General features: G+C 32.1%; 1 protein-coding gene and 1 long non-coding RNA gene across 3 annotated transcripts; both read left to right on the top strand.

Annotated features, from left to right (window-relative positions):
• The first annotated feature begins 279 nt into the window (after positions 1–279).
• Positions 280–2,893, top strand: LOC140863829 (uncharacterized). 2 transcript variants are annotated; one of them, XM_073267550.1, is made up of 5 exons: positions 280–424; positions 981–1,191; positions 1,283–1,494; positions 1,587–1,851; positions 2,378–2,893. In XM_073267550.1, exons 2-5 carry the CDS (start codon positions 1,027–1,029, stop codon positions 2,675–2,677), a joined length of 942 nt encoding a protein of 313 aa, XP_073123651.1. In that variant the 5' UTR covers positions 280–424; positions 981–1,026; the 3' UTR covers positions 2,678–2,893. The 2 variants fall into 2 exon arrangements, with proteins under 2 accessions (XP_073123651.1, XP_073123652.1); XM_073267551.1 differs by lacking the exon at positions 280–424 and having other exon boundaries at positions 1,089–1,191; positions 1,327–1,494.
• An 8,207-nt stretch (positions 2,894–11,100) lies between these two features.
• LOC140860014 (uncharacterized) lies at positions 11,101–11,799 on the top strand. Its single transcript, XR_012143575.1, has 3 exons — positions 11,101–11,228; positions 11,368–11,593; positions 11,695–11,799. It is a non-coding gene; the product is annotated as an uncharacterized lncRNA (long non-coding RNA).
• The last annotated feature ends 14,286 nt before the right edge of the window (positions 11,800–26,085 follow it).

Below are 26,085 nucleotides of genomic sequence, written 5' to 3'. Positions count from 1 at the left end.
GATATCTACATTTCAAAATTTAAAATTATCTCACTTTTATTTTATTCATCATCTACATTTATATTTTACCCATTCCAATACAATATAATATTAAAAAAATTTAAACTTGTATATGTAGTAAAAATTAAAATATAATACATCCTCGTATCTCCTACATGTAGCTATTTCTCAAAATAATAAAGACATTATTGTCCTGTACTATCGAATCATTTACGAAAAATATAAAACCAATTACTGTTCATCATTTTGTTCAATGGGTGTTCAAAAATCACTGGACAATTTTCAAGAAAATTTTGAAGTAGCGAAATGATAACGTCAATCTCACGCAATGGAGTGGGTGAACGCACTTGAAGATCCTGTTTGTTAGTTTGAAGATATCTGGCTACTGCCCACAAAGATTTTTCTCCATTCTCGTGATTTTCAGGTGCTTTTTGCTTTTAGTTTTAGTGGGCTTGGCTTCGCCTCAACTGTTTTGATATTCTTTGTCCGTGTGTCTTGAAATTTTAGCCGCAATTTGATAGGTTTTCTTGGAGCATGAGTTGTGAAGTTCAAATCTTGCAAAAAACCTGATTCTTGGAAAGAAAGAAATGATCTGTTCCTGCTCGTATTTAATTTTTGAAGTTACGTTTTAGTTTTAGAATCTTGGTTCTTAGCTGAATCTGGAATGTTGTTGAAATTAGCTTATTCTGAGGAATAATTTAGAATCTGCAGATTTTGGTGTACTTCAATGATTATGTTTTCTATTTATTTCTATTGAATCCTGGCATTTTTCAGAGTAATCCTCTGGGAAAAAAATGGATAATGTGTGTGTATGCGTAGTGTGATTCAATTTTAGGCATCGAAATGACAGATTTAATACCAAGAATGTTGGTGATGAAATCCATGGTTTTCCATACTCGAATGTAAATATGTAATATAGTATACTTCGATATCTTCTTTACTTGTTAGAGATCTTATATATTCTCTTGTGTGTTTTTCAGCTATGTCTTGGAAAATTGTACTTGTTTTAGTGATTGGGCTTCTAGCATGGTCGTACAAGGCCGCCATCTGCCCTCCCCCGCCGCTCATTTGTGGCTCTCTTCATGGTCCATCCGTTACCGCCCTGGAGTAGCCAAATATATAGCTAAATATAAAATCATCTTGGTTCATGGTTTTCTTTCGAGTAGACATGATGATTCTCTTACTAAATCGGTATTAACATGACCGGCTGTTGAATTATGACATTTTCTATGAAAAACGCAGTGTTTGATATGAACTTGTTATTTTTTTTTTGTATTTTCAGGAATTGGCTGAAAAACTTGGGATATACTTTGTGTCTTTTGACAGGCCAGGTTATGGGCAGAGTGACCCCGATCCAAAACGGACCATGAAAAGTACAGCATTAGACATAGAAGAACTCGGGGATCAATTGGGACTTGGACCCAAATTTTTTGTTGTTGGATTTTCTATGGGAGGGCAAGTAGTTTGGGGATGCCTGAAGTACATTCCTCATAGGTTAATTTTAGCTATATACTGAGGCACCTTTTTCATTTTTCTGTATTTCATCATTGGTTTAAAAAGGTTTGTTAACTTAAACATGAAAACAGACTGGCCGGTGCGACGTTGATTGCCCCAGTTGTCAACTATTGGTGGCCTAGTTTTCCTACAAATTTATCTACAGAAGCATACAATCAACAATCTTGTAGGGATCAATGGGCATTACGAGTTGCGCACTATGCACCGTGGCTCCTTTACTGGTGGGATACTCAGAAATGGTTTCCTTCCTCTAGTGTTGCTAATGGGATGCCTAATTTTACTGCTCCAGATCTGAAAGTTCTTCAGGTGTTGGCGGCGACACGCGTTACAAACCTGGTGAATATTTATTATCTTTCTGTTTTATCCTAGTCCAAGGTATCTGCGGTTGTGTACATGGCGCGACAAATCACTTGGAACATTATGCTTGGGATACTGCACATACAGCTTAAAAGATGAAGCTACATTCGTATGTCGAGTTATAACTTCTGATATTGTTGCGACATTTATTCAATAATGCTACACAGAACCACTCCCAGAGTGAAAATATGTTCAAATTTCAAGTGTTAAGCTTTTGAACGCATGAGTTGTTCCATCACTAGTATTTTTACAATGCTCAAAAATCGATGTCCTCTTTCACTATAAATGAGACTAAACTGTCACATAATTGAAAATATAGGCTCAATCTTTGCTGCAATCACCTTTATATTTCATTCACGGAAATGAAAAACCAACCATTCTTGTCATTTTCTTGATTTCGCTTCCTTCTGGAGATTATGCTTAACCATTGCAGGCTTTGCTGTTGATTCTATGCACACATTGTATTTTTTATTATATTTGGTCATAATACTTAATTTATCAATAGGGCTATGCAACACAACAAGGAAGATACGAGTCCCTTCACTGCGACATGATGGTTGGGTTCGGGAAGTGGGATTTCGATCCTATGGATCTGGAAAATCCTTTTATCGACACAGAAGGTTCAGTACATTTGTGGCATGGCGTTGAAGATGGCATCGTTCCCGTCACGCTGCAACGGTTCATCGCTCAAAAGCTTCAATGGATACAATATCATGAAGTACCGAATGCCGGGCATCTGTTCGCGTTTGCTGATGCTAATGCTAAACATGATATCTTGAGCACGCTTTTGATTGGGAAGAAATGAATATTCAAGCTGAAATTGCATGTCCTTTTTGACTGATCCTGAACTTGGGTAGTGTTTGCAACCTCTAAAAACAAGTGGTTATGAAGATTCTTTTTCACAAAATTTGTGAAGAGAATTTCCATAATCACTTATTTTTAGAAGTTGCAAACACAACCTTCATCAATGGATTGTTGAAATTTGAAAATATTTGTGTATGGATATTCATTATAGCATATTTTGGGGTAAGTCGATGCTCCAATGGGGTAATTGTGTTGCCATCATGTGGCCCCACATGAATGGCCTTGATCCTACAGATGGGTAATATCTCATCTGTAGGATCTAATTACCCCATATTTTAATGGGAATTTATACGCACGTGATTCGTGAACACAGTATTAAATATAAAATAAAATAAATAAGTTCAAATTTACTTACATTTATGATAAAAATAAAACTAATAATGATTAAAATTACAATAATCTATTTGTTTTATTTTTTTAATGTATAATTGTTGAGAGTTTTATGCTTGAATATTAAATTTATTTCGATAAACGCACATTATGTTTTGATATTTACTTTTTAATAATTATCTTTGGCTTATTTATATTGATAAATTTGATTTATAATACTTACCTTTGATTGAAACTTCCAATTATCCATAAATTTTATGTTCCATAAAAACATTTTCCCTTAATATTGGATAGAGCTGTTAAACGGGCCATAAAAACATCGTCTCGCTGCGGGTGGCGGGTTAGGGGGGTCAACCCTCCAATTGTTTTTAAAAAAATTAAAAATTAAAAATACAAAAATTCAAAAAAAATATCAGTATTTGAAATTGAAAAAAATATATCAATAATGTTACACAATAAAAAATAATAATAAATGTCACAATCAAACAAATCATATAAAATTTTAATCTTAAATATTATATTTTGGATTAAAAAAATCACATATCCAAATAATATGAATAATATAAATATATATTTAAACATACAAAATAATGATGTAAGAAATTAATAATACATCAAACACTAGTTTTAAATTTCAAAAGAACATTATTTAAAAATAAATGTTTTTATGCCCAAGATTTAAAAAATAAATAAAATTTTTTAAAACTGGCGGGCTTTCCCTCCCCGCCTCAACCCGCGGCCCGTTTAGGCCCGCCTCCAAACGGACCAGTAAAATCATAACCTAACCCGACAATTTTTCATGGCGAGGCGGGCTGAGCCCGACAGGCCTGACCCATTTTGACGGCTCTAATATTTGACACTAATTATTTTTCATCAAATGTCCATGCAATTATGTTTCAACAAAATGTTATTTCTCTAATGAATTTTTTTTTATCCTTATATTCACACTTTTACACATAAGTAGATTAAATATACATTATTTTTTAATAATTTCATTGAATAATATTTTTTTTCAAATATATATTCACTTTTAATGTGTCATTTTTTTAGATTTCCTAAGGATGTAGAAAATGTCCATACAATTAACAAATCAATATACAATTTAATTAAAGACAATGTAGAAAATCCATATTAAGATCTGTCATTCTAATCACACTTTTATAGGTATAAATATAATAGATTAAATATATATTCTCTTATATTGTTTTTATTGAAAATATATTTTTATTATTTAACATTTAATCATTTTTTATGTTCATTATTTTTTAGATTTCCTAAGAATTATGTTTTAGGAAAATTTTATTTCTCTAATATATTTTTATTATCAAATATCTATTCAATTGTGAAGTATCATTGTTTTCAATTTTTTTTATAATTATGTTGCAAGAACATGTTATTTTTTTATTAAAAAATAAAAACTATTTTGCTCCTCAAATGCTTTAATTTTTCTATCTTAAATTCATAAGAAATACGTAAAATCAATTCATTGAGGTTGAATTTGTATAATTAAATAAGAGGTGAATTGACACATTATATTTTTAATAGCAAATAAACTATATCAAAATAGTTTATTTATTAATTACACTTATATTATAATATATATGGGTTTAAATTTAATTATGAATGCAATATGACGTTTTGAAAATCAATTAAAATTTTATGTTTAATGAATTTAAAAAATAACATATTATTTTTATTTTCTATCTAATATAGTGTGTTTTTATTAGTATATTAAATTGTGAAATTTATTCTCAAACGTATATGGTGATGTTCTATATCCATAATTTGTTAAAAGCTCTTTCAAACAACTTATAAGCTGTTTTAGAGCTTTTAAGATCCGAATTTGTGTTTGGTAAATTTTTTAAAAAACAGCTTATAAGCTGTCAAAATAAGTTGTTTGACAGCTTATAAGCTGTTTTTAGAAAAATAAGTGGGGAGGTACTTTTTTCAAAAATATCTTATTTTAATATTCTATCTCTCTAAAATATTCTTAAATATTTTCATAAATCTCCATCATATCCTCCACCCATTAAATTATAATATTATTTTTAAAAAAATTACAAATCGCATAAATTTTTCTAAAGTAAAATATTAAAACAATTTTATTTTTTAATATAGTTTATTCTAAAACTATTTTCGTATATGTATAACTCGAAACATTATTTTCATAAAATTTTACCCTTTTTGGTAATTTTGACAATAAAAAAATCTTATAATACCAAACATATCAACATCTTTAAGTTGTTTAAAATAAGTTTACCCAAACACTTTAACAACTTATTTTTAAAATAAGTTCTAACAGCTTATAAGCTCGTAAAACAGCTTTTAAGCTCTAAAAGCTTTTAAGCTTTTTTCAATAAGTTTAGCCAAACACCCTCTAATGTGTGAAAATGAGATAGAAATTTTGAGATATTAAAGAGAAATCTTGATGGAAAATAGGAAATAAAATTATATTATTACCATTAATTAGCATATCATTAATGAAAGATAAAAAATGTTTATTACTATAACCAAAGTATCGATTTTAAAAAAAATTAATTAAAAATTATAAATGATATTTACACTAAAAGTTTATGTAAGAAAATAATAATCGAATATTAAAACATACAAATATTCATAATAAAATATAAACTTTACAATAACAATTTCAATGAAAATAAAGAAATTATATCAAAATATTTTATTTAATATTTATATTTATATTAAAATAGTATACATGTTAACTTTATCCAATAAGATGTTTTAAAAATCAATCAAAATGTTTTGTTTAATGGGTTAAAATATTATATTTTTATTTTTATTTTTATTTTCATTCTAATATAGTGCTTTTATTAGTATAATATAGTAAATTATGAAACTTATTGTTAATTACATATATGATGATGCTCTCCAGTGACGGACCTACATGGTTCCGAAAGGGTGCGACTACTTCCCTGAAAATTTAAAAAAAATTAGTACTATATATATAATATCCTTTTTAAATACAATTTTAATATAATTGTGCAACCTCCCCCTCAATAATAAAGATTCACCATCATTTTGACTATCATAAATACATATTTGGATATCATGATGAAATACCGAAAAAAGACCAATCTTCACTATTATCGCATTAAAATGTTTTATGAAGTGACTGATTTACAATTTCAAGAGTTAAACAATCCATTTAACGAGGTGAACACAAATTTTTTTTTATGTATGACATGTTTTGATCCATCAAAATTCATTATGTTTTACTTATGATAAAGAAAAATTGCTTCAATTTGCTTAATTTTATCATCTGATTTCTCTATAATAAAGTTACCTTGAGCACCAACTTCATAACTTTATTTTTTACATATAAAATAGCAATCAATTCTGAGAAGCTATAGAAATTAGCGAAATTGTTAAAAGGATCATTTAATCGAAAAAACATCAATTATTTAATTTGACATATTTACTTTGAAGTTAACATTATTATTATCTGTTTAACTGCAACAGTAGAGAGTATTTTTTGAGTAATAAAAATCATCAAAACATCACTTCGTAATCGGTTGGGAGATGATATGTAAATAATATTTTGGTATCATATATTGAGTGAGATGTGTTTGATGCAATTGATAATGAATATAGTATTCAATAGTTTCATAACGTGAAATTTGAGAGAGTGTTATTGGAAAGTGTATAATATATATATATATATATATATATATATATAACATTTTTGTACATTTTCTTAAAGTTTTTGATTCGACCCCTCTGATCGAAAATTCTGAGTACACCACTGATGCTCTCTATCCATATATTATATTAAATACAACTTTTGTAGATGTGTAAATATTTCTAAAAAGTTTCAAAATGATTAGTTATTTTTATTGTGATAGTACGAAATGTGCAGAATAATTTCAACAACAATAAAGAAACTATATATATCAATATAGTTTATTCATTGATTGCACTTATATCACATTTATATATAGGATTAACTTTATAAATGCAATATGACATTTATAAAAACAAGAGAACAATTATAAGAGTTTTTTTTTGTCTTTATCTTGTACTTCTACATTTTGCAAGATAAAAAATAATCACCAAATGAATCTGGGTCGTTGGATCTGCATAAGAGAAATACCCTAATGCCATGATCAATGTTCTCAAAAACACCAATGCGATTGTGTTAATCTTGTTAAAGAAAACTGTTTTCATTGATTTTGATTTGTCTTAAACAATGAAGAAATTTAGTGAAACTAAATGGTGATTAAATAGAATCAAATATCTGATCATATCTGTTTGGATCGTTTGGGATTGCTGGTGAACTGATTTGCTTTAAGTCCTTGTCGCAGTTGACCTCTAAATCTTCTCTTAGGTTGGATCAGTTGAAGTTAGTCAACTAATCTGTGTTCTTTTCGTGTGTCGATATTAATTGGTAAACAACTATATTGTGCGGAATGATACAAACTAAAAGATTGAACTTAATGTTGATGGACTGTGTGTGATTGTAATAAACTGAAAGTAAGAACACCAAAATTTATTTATGGATGTCCGGAGATTTCAACGACTCATGCGTCACCTCTTCTTTCTCCTCGAAAGGATATCACTAGAAGACTTTGACTATTACAATCAACTTGCAATAGCCCACTCCAAGATTAGAACTTTCACACCCTGCCTATCCCAGAACTCCTAGAAAAAACTTTAAGACTCAGTTCACAATTATTTCTTGATACAATGAGGTTTGCAGCATCTCAACTGATCACAATGATATAATACTGATTACAATACAACACTTAACACTTAATTGGTATTTAAATCACAGAAGCTTTCTTGTGTTCTTCGGCTTGTTTGAATATGATCTTCAATAAGCTTTTCTTCTCTCAACTGATTGTTTATGGGTAAACTGAATGTGTTCAGTTCTCCTTTGATAGTGAAAGTATACTTGCGAGTGCTTTTTCAAGATGTCGGCTCGTTCTCATTTTTCCCAATGTTGGGTATTTATACTTGGAGGGCAAGAGTTCTATTTGAATTCAAATCAATACCGTTGGTTTGTCTCTTTTGCAAACATTTCCTGACACGAAGGTACACTGTGAGTGTTCTGTTTCTAATGCTTGGTCTGTACGGAAAGGTTTATCCATAAGATATCCGTTGATTTGGCTTGTCTTGCTCATTATCTGAATTGGTTCTGATACCAAATGAACTGAATCAAGTTGTCATTGCATTATCAGTTGAGCTCAACTACCTCTTGATTTGATAAGTTCGGTTAATCTTCTTACCTTTGGTCAATTGTCAACTCAGTTGATCTCTTCACTTGCTATGAGGTTTCTGATCGATCCAACAAAAATTACAATGACATTGAAATTTAGGGTAAATCAAATGCTATCCTTATTGGCACCGTCTGACTGTCTCAATGTAGTAGCCCGGTTCCATTTTACAAGATTAAGTTGTTAATCATGTTTAGATTTAATAAAACATGATTAAGGGATTTGAATAAGATCAACCGAACTAGGGATTTGGGTCCAGAACGCCCGGAAATGCTTATTGGGCTTATTTGGGCTTGGGTAGTTCGGAGGATCTGAAATGGGTTCGGAGGGTCCGAATCCAAAGGACTTTGGAGGCACGTTTGGAGTTCGGAGGATGGTGAGATCGAACGATCCGATCTTCGGATCGGATAGTCCGAACTCTCCCTAGACAGATGTCAAAAAGAATTTTACAGGTGTATCGAACGTAAGAGATCAGATGATTCCAAGAGGGATCGGACCGTCCGAACGTGCATGCATGCGACGTGGATATCATGTACAGATCAGACCGTCTGAACCGGGGATCGGACCGTCCGAACGTTGTCTATAAATAGGGGTCTGAGGGCTCACATTTGAGATTAAAATCGAACCTTTCCTCGGCCAATGTAGCTCGATTTTAAGAGCTTTTGGGTACTCTTATTTTAAGAGTTGGAGTAGGTAGTAGTTTTTATATTACGGACAGTGTCCGTAGTAACGGCCAGGCGGCGGAGCTCTGGCGAGGCGTCCAGGGGTCGTAGCTAGGCTATGCCCAGGCTCTGGGTCATGCGACATCAGCGGGCTAACGACGGACGAAGGTATGAATTTGGTTCCCTATAGTAAATAGGGAGTATGTTATAGTTTAATTAAACTTTTAAAGCATGTTAGGTGATGTTTGGCATGCTAGGTAATGCATGATATTTATGTGTTATAGTGCTGCATGGTAAGCTTGGACCTAGAGAGGGAGCTTTTAGGAACTGCCTTAGAGAGGTATGAAAGTATTATTCGAGATATCCAGATTGAGTATGCATGTATTATGTGTTTGCATGGATTATGTGATTGCATATTTTATATGTCTTTATATACAACATGTCACGAGTGTATGTTGCATACATGAGCATATTGAGTCTTTATCTTAGAGGTATCCTGTAGTAGGGTGCTAACCCTACGAGTTTGTGGATGGTTGGATACGTAAGTCTTGTGTCAGGTCACCGTGATGGTTAGACACATGTACTAGTATCAGGCCACCATTATCCACTAGGTATATAAGCCACCTCCTGAGCGACGGCGCAAAGCGCTATATACCCTGCGCCCGGTCTATGAGCTTGTTTTTTGACCTGTGTGTCTTGGTACCCAGTTCACATGCATACATGCACGTATAATAGTGTATACTCATACTCTCATACTGAGCATGTTAGGCTCACTTCCGATTGTTTTTCTGTTGGCTAGATGCCCTATTCTATAGGGCAGTTGCAGGAAGTTCTCCTGGGGACAGGGAGGTTAGGTGGTGACCATGGCTGGTTAGCAAGGTTGACCACTAGGTTTTGCTTATCTGGTATTTTATTCCGCAGTAACTCTGATTTAGATTATTTATTAATTACATGCTTAAGCTTTTGATTAGTAGGTGATCACGGTACGGGTCACTACTCAAAGGTGCATGTAAAGAATATATATTTATCAATACATTTGGCCCACTACTTGTCTTAATGGTGCATCTAAAAACGGATATTTATCAATATATTTGAGGTTCACTATTTTTTCAATGAATCTCATATATATTAATAAATGTCAACCGTTAGATGCACCATTGGTTCAGTGCCCTTGAAAATGATAGCATAAAATCTTTCCCAAATTTACTAACCTTTATTGAGGCTAGATACCATACATTCCATCCAAGTCAATGGTAAGTTACAAACATGCGAGATCCACTATTGATTTTATTACCAGATTGAATTTCAATTTCAAGATATTGGCTTTCTATAATATATAGAAGATTCGATTAACTATACTATATGGAATATATCTTCAATCAATCGAGACAGTTTGAATTTTATTGTGGTTTATCACGATGAGATCTATATATTATTGTTCAAAAAGTGATAAACTTATCAAGATATTATTATGAACATCTAAATCTCTACAAATCTATGACTATAACCAGTAGATAAAAGTAGAGTTGTGTATAAAAAAATCTTAATAATTCCACTTTATGAAATAAAAATATTTGATATGGGCTAATTGCATCCACACCCCCTGTGAAAAGTCTAAAAGACATAAAACCCCCTGTGTAAAATTAATAGCATGTTAGAACTTATGTTTTAAAAAAATTAGCATAAAAACCCCTATGAGAGGGTATAAATGTGCCCGAGTTTGTATAACATATGGGTGAAATGTGCTACATTTTAAAAAACTGTTCCTGTGTAAAATTAATAGCATGTTAGACCTTATGTTTTTAAAAAATTAGCATAAAACCCCTATGAGAGGGTATAAATGTGCCCGAGTTTGTATAACATAGGGGTGAAATGTGCTACATTTTAAAAAACTGAGGGATACATTAGCCTATTAATATTTTTTAAGGGGTTTTATGTCTTTTAAACTTTTCACAGGGGGTGTGGATGCAATTAGCCCTATTTGATATTAATTAAATATTTCCAACAACTAAAAGTTGGATTTCAGAACATAATGCTATTTTCCTTCATATTTAAACGCAGAAAAACTAGTGGTTTTCTTGCATAATATAAAGTCAAAACCGAGCGTACGTAAATCCTTAATCTCTATCTCTTTGCAGGTTAAATTAAAGTTTGATAAGTGAATATGGGGAGGAACATGCTCGCTTTGTTTCTCATTTTTTGCTATATCGGACTTGTTTTCCCCACTCGTTCTCCACAATATTCCGGATTCATTAGTCGCCAAAAGGTATTCCAAAAAATCCCATGTTGTAATAAAAACAAAATAAAAAATTCAATCGTCTTTCTGACACAGTGAAACCGACACGATACTTTTATATATATATATATAATTAATTATTATTACTTTTTTTTAATAAAATAATTAGTACGCTATCGACTACTGTGTGGCACAAAGATATGCTCCAGAGGAAAAAATGCAAAGATTTTTAAACACCGTTTGTAGACTGGTGGATTGTGTAGGAATTCACCCAGGTGGCTCATGTTTCGAGCCCAACACCATCCATGCCCACACATCCTATATCCTTAACGAAGTATACAAGAAGTTAGGACGATGCAACCGCGACATTGGCATGACTACAGAATTCGATCCATGTAAGTTGTTCTTTTTCGTATTTGCAGTTATCGCATTCGTGTAGAGATGCAACTTGTGTGCTATTTGAATTTTAACTATGTTATTGTGTTTGTGCATGCAGCTCATGGTACTTGCTTTTTCCGACAGCGAAAATGACTGAAGAATATCTCGTTCTACAACGAACTCCACAAGCATGTCATTTTACCTTGTTTAAATTAGTTTATTGTATACCAGTGCTTCAAAATAATAATAATAATAATAATAATAATAATAATAATAATAATAATAATAATAATAATAATAATAAGAACAGTACCGGTGTAATTCATGACTGCATCTTGTTTAAGAAAACTGTTTGCAGTGACATATATTTGTCGATTACTTTTGGTCTATTTCGTCTCAAATATTTTAAAATAAATTTTTTTAAACTAATATTGTAGCAATCTTAAACGATGAAGAAAATTAGTGAAATTATGTAGTCATTATATTTTATGAAAAATTATTATTTTAGTCTTATGAATTAACCTGTTCTAAGTTTTAATTATGTAATTCGTTAAAATTTTGAATTTTTTTATTAAGCTTTACATATAATCCAAAGTATTTAATGTTTTATATTTAATATTGCATGTAATTTTTTACTTTTTGGGTATAATGTGTTTTATTATAATTATAAGAATCTCATATTTCAATTACAAATTTTGTATATAATTTTTTACTTTTTAATTTTCTTTTAAAAATATGTTAATTCGATTATCATAACCGAATTTTCTCTTCTTTTTGCTCGTATTAACTTTAATGTATGTAATATAAGCTTTATTCTCGTCATATTTGCTATGTAGGAGAGCAACAAAACATATTCAAAGGATTTAATAATTTTGGGCCAAAAAATGATCCGAACCAAAAAAAAAAATCTAAATTATTAGATGAAAACTAAAATAAGTTGCAAAACTAAAACCCAAGAGTCAAGACAAACTAATTTGCATGACTAAAATTACAGACTTTCATAATTATTAAATAGAATCAAATATCTTTTCATTTTTTTTATTTAAGGGTAGGGAAAAAAAGAATTTCCCTTCATGGTAAAAAATATATCAAAAATATTATTTGATTTTGATTTTTATTTTTGGTACAGCTTATGATATTATTTGTCAGTTATTTTGTAGAGCAGATATTTAGTCCATAATCTATATATCTATATAAAAATAGATTTTTTTCCATTTTTGGCAAAATCCCGCCAAAATCGTGTTGCTAAAAAAAAAATCTTTTTCCCAAAACAAAATATAAATTATGTTTTAATAAAATAAATACTTATACATAATAAATTTAAACGTGTACATATATAGAAACTTTTGCCTAAAAATTAAATTGTCTTGAACAAAAAAAAAAAAATACAATTAATTTTATTAAAAATTAATTTTATTAATTATATTCATGAAATGTATATAAATATATATACCTACATATAATAAAATTTCGTAGATTTCTATGATTTCTCAATTATTATTATAAAATGATAATAAAAGTAATTTTATAAAAAAATTAAACTTATTAATTTTAATCATGACGTTTATTAAATTAAATTGACAAAATTCAAAATACAAATCTCGCTTTAGATTAAAATTTAAAATCAAATACTTAATAATTGAAATTGACAAAATTCGATTATTAAACTAGAAAAAACGTTGACACAAACATTATGTAAAAATACTTGCACAATCCCAGGAAATTTGTATTACTTCCATTATTTTAGCGTTCCAGAATAATTAAAAATCTACCTTTAAGATTAAAAATTATAATGCGTGCCTGATAATTTGTACAATCACAAGATTTTAGTATTCCTAAAATACAATCATTTATTTCCAACACAAGATTATACATTCTAAAAATTAACAACAAAATATTTAATAATTTTGCTGACAAAATTCGAATGATTTAAGAGTGATTTAAAAATAATCATGTCGGTTGTTAAATACAATCAATTAATCAATTGATTTAACATTCCCATGATATAAATTTACGTGCATAAAATCCAAATTTTAACATTCTAAAAATGTAAATATATATCCCAAAAATCCGATTAATGTTATATATATATGTATGTATGTATTTTACCATATATTTATGTGTGTGTATGTGTATATAATATAATATAACCAAAATATTAGATAAAGGATTTATATTTTACCAAATTTAGGTATTTTGCCATATTTGTAACAATGTACGTGTGTGTGCGTGTGTATATATATATATATATATATATATATATATATATATATATATATATTATAACCTAAAGATGTCCATATAAAATAGAAACTTGTCTAAAAAATACCCAAGATATTTTTGCCTCGGTATATTGATACATTTCCTATAACAAAATCTAGAATTGCCAAAAAACATACAAAAAATCCCATAACTTTGGGATTGAATCACATTATATTTGCTTTCCAAATATACATCATATCAATTAAATATACCAGAATAATAACCAACGATTTTATTTTGAAATCAAAATGGCTCCATTTCACAAAATAATAATAATAATAATAATAATAATAATAATAATAATAATAATAATAATAATAATCAATATAATTCTTAAATTTAATTTCAAATCCAACATTTAAAATTCAAAAAAAAAAAAACCAAAATACAAACGAATTTTTAAAATTCAAGATTAGAAATTCAAATAAATCACTGTTTAAAATTTGCATGCCATTAAATTTTTTAGAACTTAACATATATGTTAGCACAATGTTCGTCGTGGATTTGAACACAATAATAGTATATATGGATATTTTTTTTTGCATCACTATAAAATAATATTTTATTTCAAGAAAAAAAAACAACGAATTTATTCTGAAATCCAAATGGCTCCATTGTTTAAATTTATCCGTGAGCTCGATCCTTCAAACTGTTACTCGGAGCTGAAACTATGACCGGTTCGTTGTTACGAACTACCTCCATATGAAAGCAAGAGAGATCCCACAATGGAATATATATTTCACGATGTTAAGGTATACTAATTTTTTTTGTTTTGATATCCATCTATCTAAAAAATGTTAGTATAATTTATATTTTTCTCAATTTTACAAGGGGCACGCATAAATACAACCATAGAATATAGCGTCATTGAGAAATTGAAGCCAATACTCAAAGAAGGTAATCTTTATGCTTTCAAAAATATGATTGTTGCACAAAATATATTGAATACAAGACCACGTCAAACAAATACAAATGCAATTTTTTTTCAATTAAACAAATGTGTGTGAAATTTTCGATGATAGTTTTCCATCAAAGATATTTGAACAAGAACTTTAGAGAATTGACGAATGTAGATGCCATTGACGAAACTAATTTTTTTGGTAGTTCTTTTTCATGTTTTATTTATGTATACATAAAATATTTTGTGTAATTGACGTGATTTTTGTTAATGGATCTAACATTGTTCGTATTTTTATCATATTTTTTCTAGATATCATTTGCGTAATGATTTCAAGAGACTATCTTCAAAACAGAGAAATCAATTGACGTCACATGAAACTTATTGATTTTGTCATTGAATATTTAGAGTATAGTCCCTTTTTCTAATCTTTCTCATTCTATTTGTGTAGGTAAATTTTTTTATATATAGATTTACTAAAATACTTTTATTATTTGTTAGGTAATTTTTTGTAAAAAAAAAAAAACAATTTGTAAAATAAAACTAATATGAGACAGGTCAACCTGATGCCTATCTCAATAAAAATATTAATCTTAGCCTAAAAATAATATTTTTTCTTTAGTCAAAACGAATATATTTATCTCACAAATTTTATTCATAAGATTGTCTTATAAAAGTTTTTTATTACATTATATCAATAACTATAACTAATTTATGCAAATACTTATACTTATTAATTATAATAATTAATTACATAAAATAAAATTCCGTGCATCGCACGGGTGAGACACTAGTTTTTACTAATATAATGGTTCATCCCATTTACATAAGATTTAATTAGTAATTGATTTGATTTTTTTTTTTAAAAAAAAATTAGTAATTGATTTCAAACCCCGACACGTCTGAAACATTCTAAAACGTTTTCAAAGATCGAGCAAAGATATGAACAAATTGAATGGACATAAAATATCGATAATGAAACAAAATACCTAGTTTACATTGAATCTAATATAATCTATAAAGCATAAGAACTCCATTTATATTGAAGATTTTTTTTTTGTTTTTAAAAATAAAAATAAAAGAATAAGAAAATAGATGATAATTATGAATGAAATCTAGCTAGGTTGTGTGATGCGAAATGCGCCACCCCAGGCACTATCAATTTCAAAGTTTTAGTTTTCTTTCTCCATCATGAGAAGAGCACATTAAACCAATCAAATTTAGACTATATCCACATTTGTACCAAAAGTTCAAAGTTGCAATAACAGGAGCATTAAAATGCCTAAATAGATTTAAAATTTAAAAAAGATCAAACACTGGTTATTTTATAAAAAACAATAGTTGATAATAATGGTGTAACTCAAATCTTTTAAACCATACACAGTTCAAGCGTCATGTTTCAATTGTTTTACTCAGCAAAAAAAATTATTGCATCCCAATAATTTCATATATACGACTTTAATTGAAAATTTGAATTTTATTATTAATTATTATTATTACATAAATATGCTTCTTTCTTTTCTCCTCGTATATCATCCTTAGATATTTCAAATATTTATTCCATATTGTGAATTTTGACAATTTTATGTCCACGCTATTAGTTGTTGGTTAGCAATAATTAACGAGAAAGAGCACGTTAAATACACATGTTCAATTTTCACCAAAATCGAGTTTTCGAACAAAATACAATAAATCATCGATGGAATCAACCACATTAAAATTGACAGACCTTTTTGACATGTTGTTATGGATTATGCCGGAGTGATCATGACGATAATATAATGCGAAATAAAATAATCAATAAGGACACCAAAGATTTACGTGGTTCACCCAATATAGGCTACGTCCACGGAGCTGCTGCAAATATTGATAACCGGAGAAATATTACAAGTGTATACAAAACACTATATCTCTCACACGATCCCAACACCCGAGTATTACGGAAAAAATATTTTTCTAACTCACACAAGAGAACACTCAAAAAAATCCAAGAAACTCTGTTTTCTCAACTCTCTTTTCTTTTGCTCTCTCGCTCTGGGATGAATGAAATGGAGGAACGAGGGGCTCTATTCATAGACATCATCCTCCGTGTGAAAGGCCTTCACAAAAGAAATCAATTCTGATTTCTTCAGCCACAATTTTAGACAATGCATGTGAACATATTAAATGGTTGGTGGGTTGTCGGTCAACATTTCCAACTTTCAACAATCTCCCACTTGAAGACTTGATTTCAATCATGGCTTCACACAGTCAATGCAGCAACTCATACCTTCCTTATTTACGCTTGTAGTCCAACTGAAGTCGAGCACAACTTCAGTTTGTCAGTGGTCACCACCTTCGTAAAAATATCAGCAGAATTTTTACTTTCAGGAATCTTCTCAAGCTTCAAGACTCCATTCACCCGATCTCTAAGGATCCCGATTCCAAGGATTTGTTTTGCAGCACCCAAATTCTTCATAGCAAATTTTATCTTTAGTTTATCAATCTCCTTCAGACAAACTCCTGCTATCAACATATCATCTACATATACCAGTAGCATGATATAAGAACCATCAAGCTTCACATAACACCAGTGATCAGCATGATACCTCGGGAAACCATCATTATTCATTACACCATCAAACTTCTTGTATCACTGTCTTGGAGCTTGTTTGAGACCGTACAAGCTTTTCTGAAGTTTGCACATCATTTTCTCTTTCCCTCGTACTTCAAATCCCCGTGATTGATTCATTTCTTCATCTAGCTCACCATGAAAAAACACAGTCTTTACATCTAACTGCTCCAGATGCAAATCTTCTTTTACCATCAATCTAAGTACAGTCCTGATAGTAGTTAACTTTACCACCAGAGAAAAAATATCAGTGTAATCAATGACTTCTTTTTCACCTTTTACAACAAGGATTTCTTTGTACCGCTTGCTACCATCGTGTTCTAACCGGTACTCCCACTTGCTATGTAAAACCTTTTTACTTTCAGGAAGTTCTAACAACTCCCACATGTGATTGGATGACAGTGAATCCATCACATCTTTCATGGCTAACTCCCACCGTTTAAAGGTCTCATAGACATCTGATTTATTTTTCAAAAAATAAACCCAAAATTTCCTACTCGAATCGTCAACAGTAGTGTCATAATATCTTGAGTGATCTCCAAGGAATTTCACAGGAGATGGTCCACATACGTCAGTATGTACCAGCTCCAAATCCGTCGATTTCGGTTCTCTAACCTCTTTTGAAAAGCTCACCTTTTTCTGCTTTTCAAAAAATACAGCTTCACATGGCTTGTGTTCAACGATCTTTAATACCGATAGCTTTCCATTTGAAACAAGCATTTTCATTCCCTTCTCACTCATATGTCCAAGTCTACAGAGCCATAGACTTGAATTAGCTCCAGCATCCACAGCTGCTAATTTATCTCTCAAACTGGAAGTCATATAGAGTGTTCCAGTTTTCTTTCTTCGAGCAACAATCATGACTCCCTTTTTCACTTTCCAGGAACCATAACCAAAGATCACCTTTATGACCTTCGTCGTCAAGCTGTCCTACTGAAATCAGATTGCGGGTCAACTTTGGTACATGCTTTACTTTATTGATTTTCCAAACAGAACCATTTGTCATCTTCATCCGGATGTCACCCATACCAATTATTTCCAAAGGTTTTCCATCAGCCAGGAAAACTTTTCCGTAATCTCCCGCAATGTAATTATCGAATACATCACGATTACCAGTGGTATGAAACGAAGCTCCCGAATCCATAACCCAAGAGTCAATAGGGCTTTCCATGGATAACACTAAAGCATTGTGTACTTCCTCAGTAACAGCATTTGCATTATTCTTGGGTAATCTGCAGTCCTTTTTCATGTGACCAGTTTCACCACAGCTCCAACACTTCAATTTTTTTTCAAATGTATTTTTGTCTTTTCCAGTTCTTGATTTGGATCTGCCACGCCATCGGTTAGAACTTTTTTCACTGCTCCTGCCCCTACTCTTGTTTTTGAGATTTAGGGCAGATCTCGATGATGTTGCTTCTCCCGAATCCCTCCCGCAAACTTCTTCACCAAGGATTCGATCTCTGACATCATTGAATTGTAACTTTTCCTTTCCAGCAGAATTGCTAACCGCAGCCCGCATCGGCTCCCAAACATTTGGTAAAGACGCCAAAAGAATAAGTGCTCGAATTTCATCATCAAATTTAATTTCAACCGATGTTAGCTGGGAAACAATCGTGTTGAATTCATTGATGTGTGCCGCCACCGAAGCACCTTCCTCCATCTTCAAGTTGAATAACTTTTTCATGAGGAACACTTTATTATTTGCTGATGGCTTCTCGTACATGTCCGGTAAAATGGACATCATCTCCTCTGTGGTTTTTGCCTCCGCCACGTTGTGTACCACGTTCTTTGTTAGGGTTAATCGTATTACCCCTAACACTTGTCGGTTAAGAAGCTCCCACTCATCATCCTCCATCTTTTCTGGCTTCACCCCGATAGAGGTTGATGTAGCTTCTTGCTATACAGATAATCTTTAATCTGTAACCGCCAGAACGTGAAATCTGTACCGTCGAACTTATTGATTTCCGGTCCCGATCCGTCACTTCTGGCCATCGCTTCTACTGCCTTAATAAAATTTTAAAAAATCTTTTCTGATGTGGAAGATCAGACAAAGCTGCAACCACAGAGCATACTCAAAATTTTAAGAAATTTTTCACCAAGGCTCCCGGACACCGTAACAGCTTTGATACCAGTTGTTATGGATTATGCCGGAGTGATCATGACGATAATATAATGCGGAATAAAATAATCAATAAGGACACCAAAGATTTACGTGGTTCACCCAATATAGGCTACGTCCACGGAGCTGCTGCAAATATTTATAACCGGAGAAATATTACAAGTGTATACAAAACACTATATCTCTCACACGATCCCAACACCCGAGTATTATCGAAAAAATATTTTTCTAACTCACACAAGAGAACACTCAAGAAAACCCAAGAAACTCTTTTTTCTTAACTCTATTTTTTTTTGCTCTCTCGCTCTGGGATGAATGAAATGGAGGAACGAGGGGCTCTATTTATAGACATCATCCTCCGTGTGAAAGGCCTTCATAAAAGAAATCAATTCTGATTTTTTCAGCCACAATTTTAGACAATGCATGTGAACATATTAAATGGTTGGTGGGTTGTCGGTCAACATTTCCAACTTTCAACACATGTAACAAAAAATTTGAACAAAAAAGATCTTGACTCCGAACATAGGAACGGAAAAGGTAACTATTTTTTTTTTGTCAAGCTGGATAAGAGAATTGTTACGATTTACTTTTCAACTCAAGATCGCGTCTCAAACTTATGACGATGGATCCAAGAAACTAAAATTCCAAATTTAATTTCTTCTCGAGATTCATATGACTCCAATAGTTAAGTGTAGCCCAATCAAACGATCAGTAAACAAAAGAGATCGAATTTCTAATTAGAGGTTTATTTTCTTCTACCCATGACATTTGATTAGTGATCACCTGCTATGGTGTTCACCATGGTCTCAACCTCCATTGTGCCACCGTCTACTAACCGACATCGATGATCAAACCGTCAGCCCGTGTCGGGTTCGCTCAATCGCAAGGACCCTGTCTCAGCGAGATCCGTAGACCACTGCTCTCCAGGCCATCATCCACTGAACGTCGTGCTCCTCACCAAGGGCTACTCCACCGAGCACCGCACCGTCGTCGCACATTGGGTGATATGATTTTAACCTATGACTTTTATTTCCTCGTTAAGATATCTATCTGCGTTGAGAGATTTGTATAAGCATAGAAAACTCAACTAATAAACAAAAACAAAATCAATGAACAATTCCACACTCGTCCTTGAATACTCGTGGCCCAACCATGTAATTTTGTTTCGAATATATGTTGCCCTCAACAATCAACATCATAAATTGAAAATTTTCGTTGCCTACCTAGCTATTTCCGGAATTATTTGGGTGGAGATCTATAAATATGTGTAGGGATGTTAGTATCGACTCGATAACTTTTTGGCTAACACATTAGTTATCCTAAAGCCGATCCGAAATATTATTTATTTCTTCATACTTTAACAGTCCAGCTTTCTTTGAGAATTATATTGATTCAAGTGATTTTGTAACTTTCACTTACTACGCCATCAGCAAAAAGAATACCTCGTCTATTGATTCATAATAATAAATTGTGCTACGGTAGTTAAGAACTTGTTAATTAGTGCCTATGAGAATTTTGCTCTACTAAGTTCTTACAATTCTATTAAATTCACGAGAAATTTCACGTTCTTAGAAGGATATTTTCTGATTAATTCTTGTTTCTAATAATTTATTAAGGGCAATTGATATTATACACCTCTACCATGAGTCTATGCTTTGCTCAAATTACTCTTTAATTAGATTAATATTTTCATGGGTTTACCTCTTCAAGAATATACCATATGTTAGGATGAATTTATGTTGCGAGCTGCAAACTCGTTTTTATTTTTAATAACAATTAAGACATATAATTTCCATTATCTATACTCCTAAAAGGGTTGACATCGAAGGAGACTCCATCCCACATGAGTCAGAGGCTCATTTGCTTATGCGGGGGTTAAATCGAGGGATGTGCACGAGTAGGCAGGGACCTGAGGGAGGAAACAACATGGTCCAACCCCCAGAGCATGCCCTCAAATATTTCAATGAGGAATATGCTCCACACGAGGATCGAATCCGCAACACTAAGGAATTTTTTCTCACGTCACCTCAAGCCTTACCAACTCGCCTATGCCCCTACCTACCCATGCCGTCTTGTGAATAAGAGAATCATTCGAGCATATAGTTAAATTTTCTCCTTGAGATTAATTTGAAAAAGAGTTCACAATTTTACGGTCATTAGGTTCCATTATTCGATACTTACTATGCCAAATACTCAAAACTCATGTCCCACACTTAGATTGAATTATTTCGGTTTTCATGATTAATTGCATAGAAAAGAAATTCATATTTGGTCTTAGCTTTTTGTCTAACCTCATGGAAAAAATGACCTGGAATTTTATTCTTAGTAGTTTCCGTTGCTGATTTGACTACTCTTTGATGAGTATATATTTGCTAGATCTTGTTAAAATCGAGACGCTAATATATTTGACATTTAGCACTTCACTATATTTGTTTTTATATGTCGATAATAATTTCAGCCTTCATGAACTCGGGGATCTTACCATTACATGAATCTGGATATTTTCTAATAAATTTATTATGATGCATATATAGTTTATTTTAAATATCATATCGTATTATTTTAGGGTTTCTTTTGTCTCGTTTTTGTTCTTCAATCTTCTCGGCGCACACCATGCCTGGGCTCCACTCATATCACTTTATCGAACATCTTAGCTTGAACCTTGTGACAACCTAGTCAATCCTACTCGGTGACTCGAGAAATAAAGATAAGTCTTCCAGTGTTTTTATTTTTTGCAAACTATTCTTGTCTTAACACATTTCCAAGCATACATTGAAATAAAGTTAATTATCTTGTATCCTCTAATCCTCATGATTATACTACATGAAAGTGAAAATTGTTGTGTCTTGAAAAGTTACAAAAAACTATAGCCGATTATTATACATGTCATGGTGTTTAATACGGCTCTTACTCTTTCACCGATGCTTACTTATCAATATTATGTTATTATTTCATGTAGACCGAGTTTCTCAAACTAGAAATCTTTTACTCGAAATAGCCTCACATTGTGACCTGTTTCATATGCTTGGGAGTTGATCAATATCGTATGTGGGATATCTTCTTATAAATTTTATGTGAAGTCATGCGTTTAATTAGCTTGATATTGTATTGAACTTATATATATTGCCTTGTATTTTTGTTTCGGTTTTTTTTACAGATATCGAGGGTGCAATCTCACAGTAAGACCCTATTCTACGACATCGGGTGTGCAATCTCGCAGTAAGACCCTATTCTACGATATCGGGCACGCAATCTCGTGTTAAGGCCCTATTCTACAATATCCGGCATGCAATCTCACAGTAAAGCCCAATTCTACTAGATCGGGCATGCAATCTCGCAGTAAGGCTCAATTATACTATATCGAGAATGCAATCTTGCAATAAGACCCAATTTATGACTTGACACTTTATAAGCCCAACGCAGCTTGACAAACCACAAAACCCGATCCGATCGGCACCATGTAAGCCCACATAAATGTGGCAGTCATAAAAAGCCCATACAGCTCGGCACCATGTAAGCCCACATAAATGTGACAGCCCCAAAAAGCCCGACTATCTCGGAAAAATGTAAGCTCACACCATCTTGTCAGCCTCAAAAACCCAACCAGCTCGACATCATGTAATCCCACGCCATCGTGGCAGCCTCAAAAGCGCAACAAGCTAATGTAAGCCTACGCCATCGTCGCATCCTCAAAAGTCCGATCAGCTCGGCACAATGTAAGCTCACAAGTCACGTCATCATGGAAGCCTCAAAAACCGACCCGCTCGGCACTCTAAGTCCATTAACTTGGCATTCACAAAATCCTGACCAGCTCGACACTTAAAGTCCATTAACTTAGCACATACATAAGACCGTGTGAAAGTCGGCAACATCAATTATTCTCTACAGTTCTTTATTTGAGCTCGGTTTCATAAAATTACGGTATATTGCTCGAGCTCGGCTCTAACCAGATCTTCATATACATATATATTTATTTGAGATAGCCTTTCAAACAGCTCAGATCATCGTTATATCTGACTATATTTCTGTTTGGACTCTTAATTATTGTATTCTTGGACACGTGGTATCTCTGTGGATCTCTTTGGACTTCTTGCGGCCATCAGAATTATCTTGGATTATGTCTTATATATATGCTCAGTATTGTCTTGGTTTCGGTATGTTGACTCAACTTCTTATTGAGTAGTGTAGTAAATATGAGCTCTTTTGACGACACTTTATCGACTCGACATGAAAGATCATTTGATTATCTCTACAGTTTCTGACGACTATATTAGCCGCATTATTTGGCACATCTCAATAAGCTCACTCCATCACGAATGCTCAAAGGAAATTTCAAACAATCAGAATATTGTCTTACATGCTCTAAAATATAAATTCAAGCACTTCAAAGTTCCTCCATCATTTTACTCCTCGTCATTTATTTCTGGGAGGTAGTTTGATGATATAATAAAAATCTTATCTTATATTTATTTATATATTATAGAGATATATCATAATATTACATGGATATACGTGGATCTAGTTGTCTTATAAATTAAAATTCTATATGGACTAAGACTCTCTTCTTATACGTAAAAGGTCTCTAACCCTTATTAAGGTAAGCTTTTGCACTCTCATAAGCGCTTTTAGACACGTCTTACATACGCTTTTACACGCTCTTTTATGTACTCCTAGGCGCTCTTTTATACTCTTTTACGCATTTTCTATACATCTTTTCAATATCTTTCTTATTGAATCCTATACTGAATTGAGCGTCGGAGTGGCTTCGTCTTCGGGTGACGTCATCTCACCTATTTTCTTTGATACACAGAAATATTTTGAGATCATTCGGCTCAATTTATTGAAAAAAATGGTTCGTTGAGTTAATTTATTTGATACGAAATTTTTGAAAGCATCACAACCCATATAATGTTTATACATTAGTATACAGAGTTTCAATTCATTATCATATTACTGTACATTTATGATTTGGATATTTATCGTTTTGGGGTTTCATATCTTTGCAATATATTGATGAAATTAACATAAATTAACTCTTCGAGGTTAATTCAAGCTATTTAAAAAATAATCATTCATTTACCCATATCAAATTTCCATGCAATCATTTGTCAAAATATAAATATTAAAATAAAATGTAATTTTATCTATCAAATTTAAAGAATATTAATATAATTTAGGATATAAATGTATTAAAATTTTGTTTTTTTCCAAGTTAGCACGCTTGAGTATTTAAAAATTAAACTTCAAGCATGCATACACACAGCACACAATCCTCATCCTTTACCTTTAAACATTTAAACACGTCGCAAAAGAGACATCTCAACCTTTACTTTACACTTCAACATATATCGAATACCTCGCAAAAGAATACATCTGAACACACTCCAAACACATCGCAAAAGAAAGCATCTCGACACATATCAAAGACATCGCAAAAGAATTCACATTAACCTCATAAAAATTATTTCTTTTCATTCGACCTGTGGCTCAGAAACTTTCCTCAACTTTCTTTCCTCAACTTTATAAATGGTCGCTTGATCAAGCTTATACAAGGATATCAAGGTTGGAGGGGCATTATGACCCGAAGGCCTTATCCAACACTCCGTCAAACCTCAAGTGGAGGGGCATCATGACTCAATGGCCTACATCCACACTCCGTCAACCTCAAACTCAACCTCAACCTCAACCTCAACCTCAATAGTAACTTTACCACAAGCCATAAAAAATATTTTTCCTCACTTCTTTACCTCAATCCTCAATTCCAGAACACACACACAACAAAATACACAGCAAAACATACAAATACACACTACCCCAAAATACACCCAAACCCACACAAACTCACACACAAAACACACGCACACACAACCCATATACACAAACTCACCACACTTCACTTGACACATTACCAAAATTTTCACAAGTAAAATAAACAAATACTCATGCACCCATTTAAAATTTACTCACAACCCTACGCTGGACCCTCACCAATAAATCCTACACACACGACAACAATACACACTTATGGAAACACACACACACAACAACACACCTATACATACATATACCCACGCACACTGTACGGTTTCAAACTTGATTTGTTTTCTTTGTTTTCCCTTTTTTTTTAAAGCCCACTCACGACCAACACATAATTATATATAAATAATATTATAAATTTTTCTTCGACTAGGTAATACCGTAATAGCTTCGAAACATGTGGATCTCAATCATACATAGCACAAAAAAATTATATAAACATATTTACTCCCTTTTATTTGATACGTCAAAAAAACGGAATCTCAAAACATCACTTTTCTTTGATAATACTCACTTATAAATCTAGATCATCAAGAAGGAATACTTGGTGTTCTATCTCCCAAAAGTCTGATAATCATCTTAACAAAACGGAATAATGACCTAATAATTGACTAGAGTCCTAAATAAAAGAGTTTCCAAAAATAAAAATTCCTTCCCGAACAGCCCGTCTCGCTCGATCTGTAAAGTTTGACGGATCGAGCGAAAAATTCTCTGTCTCCGAAATCCAATTTTCTTCATCTGACCGCTCGATCGGTAGAGTTTTACGGATCGAGTGGCCAAATCTCTGTCCATATGTTCTTCA

This window comes from Henckelia pumila, chromosome 4, assembly GCF_033568475.1.
Source record: "Henckelia pumila isolate YLH828 chromosome 4, ASM3356847v2, whole genome shotgun sequence".
Taxonomy (NCBI): Eukaryota; Viridiplantae; Streptophyta; class Magnoliopsida; order Lamiales; family Gesneriaceae; genus Henckelia; species Henckelia pumila.
Note: the sequence above shows the minus strand (reverse complement) of the source record. Positions and strands in the feature narration are given on the sequence as shown.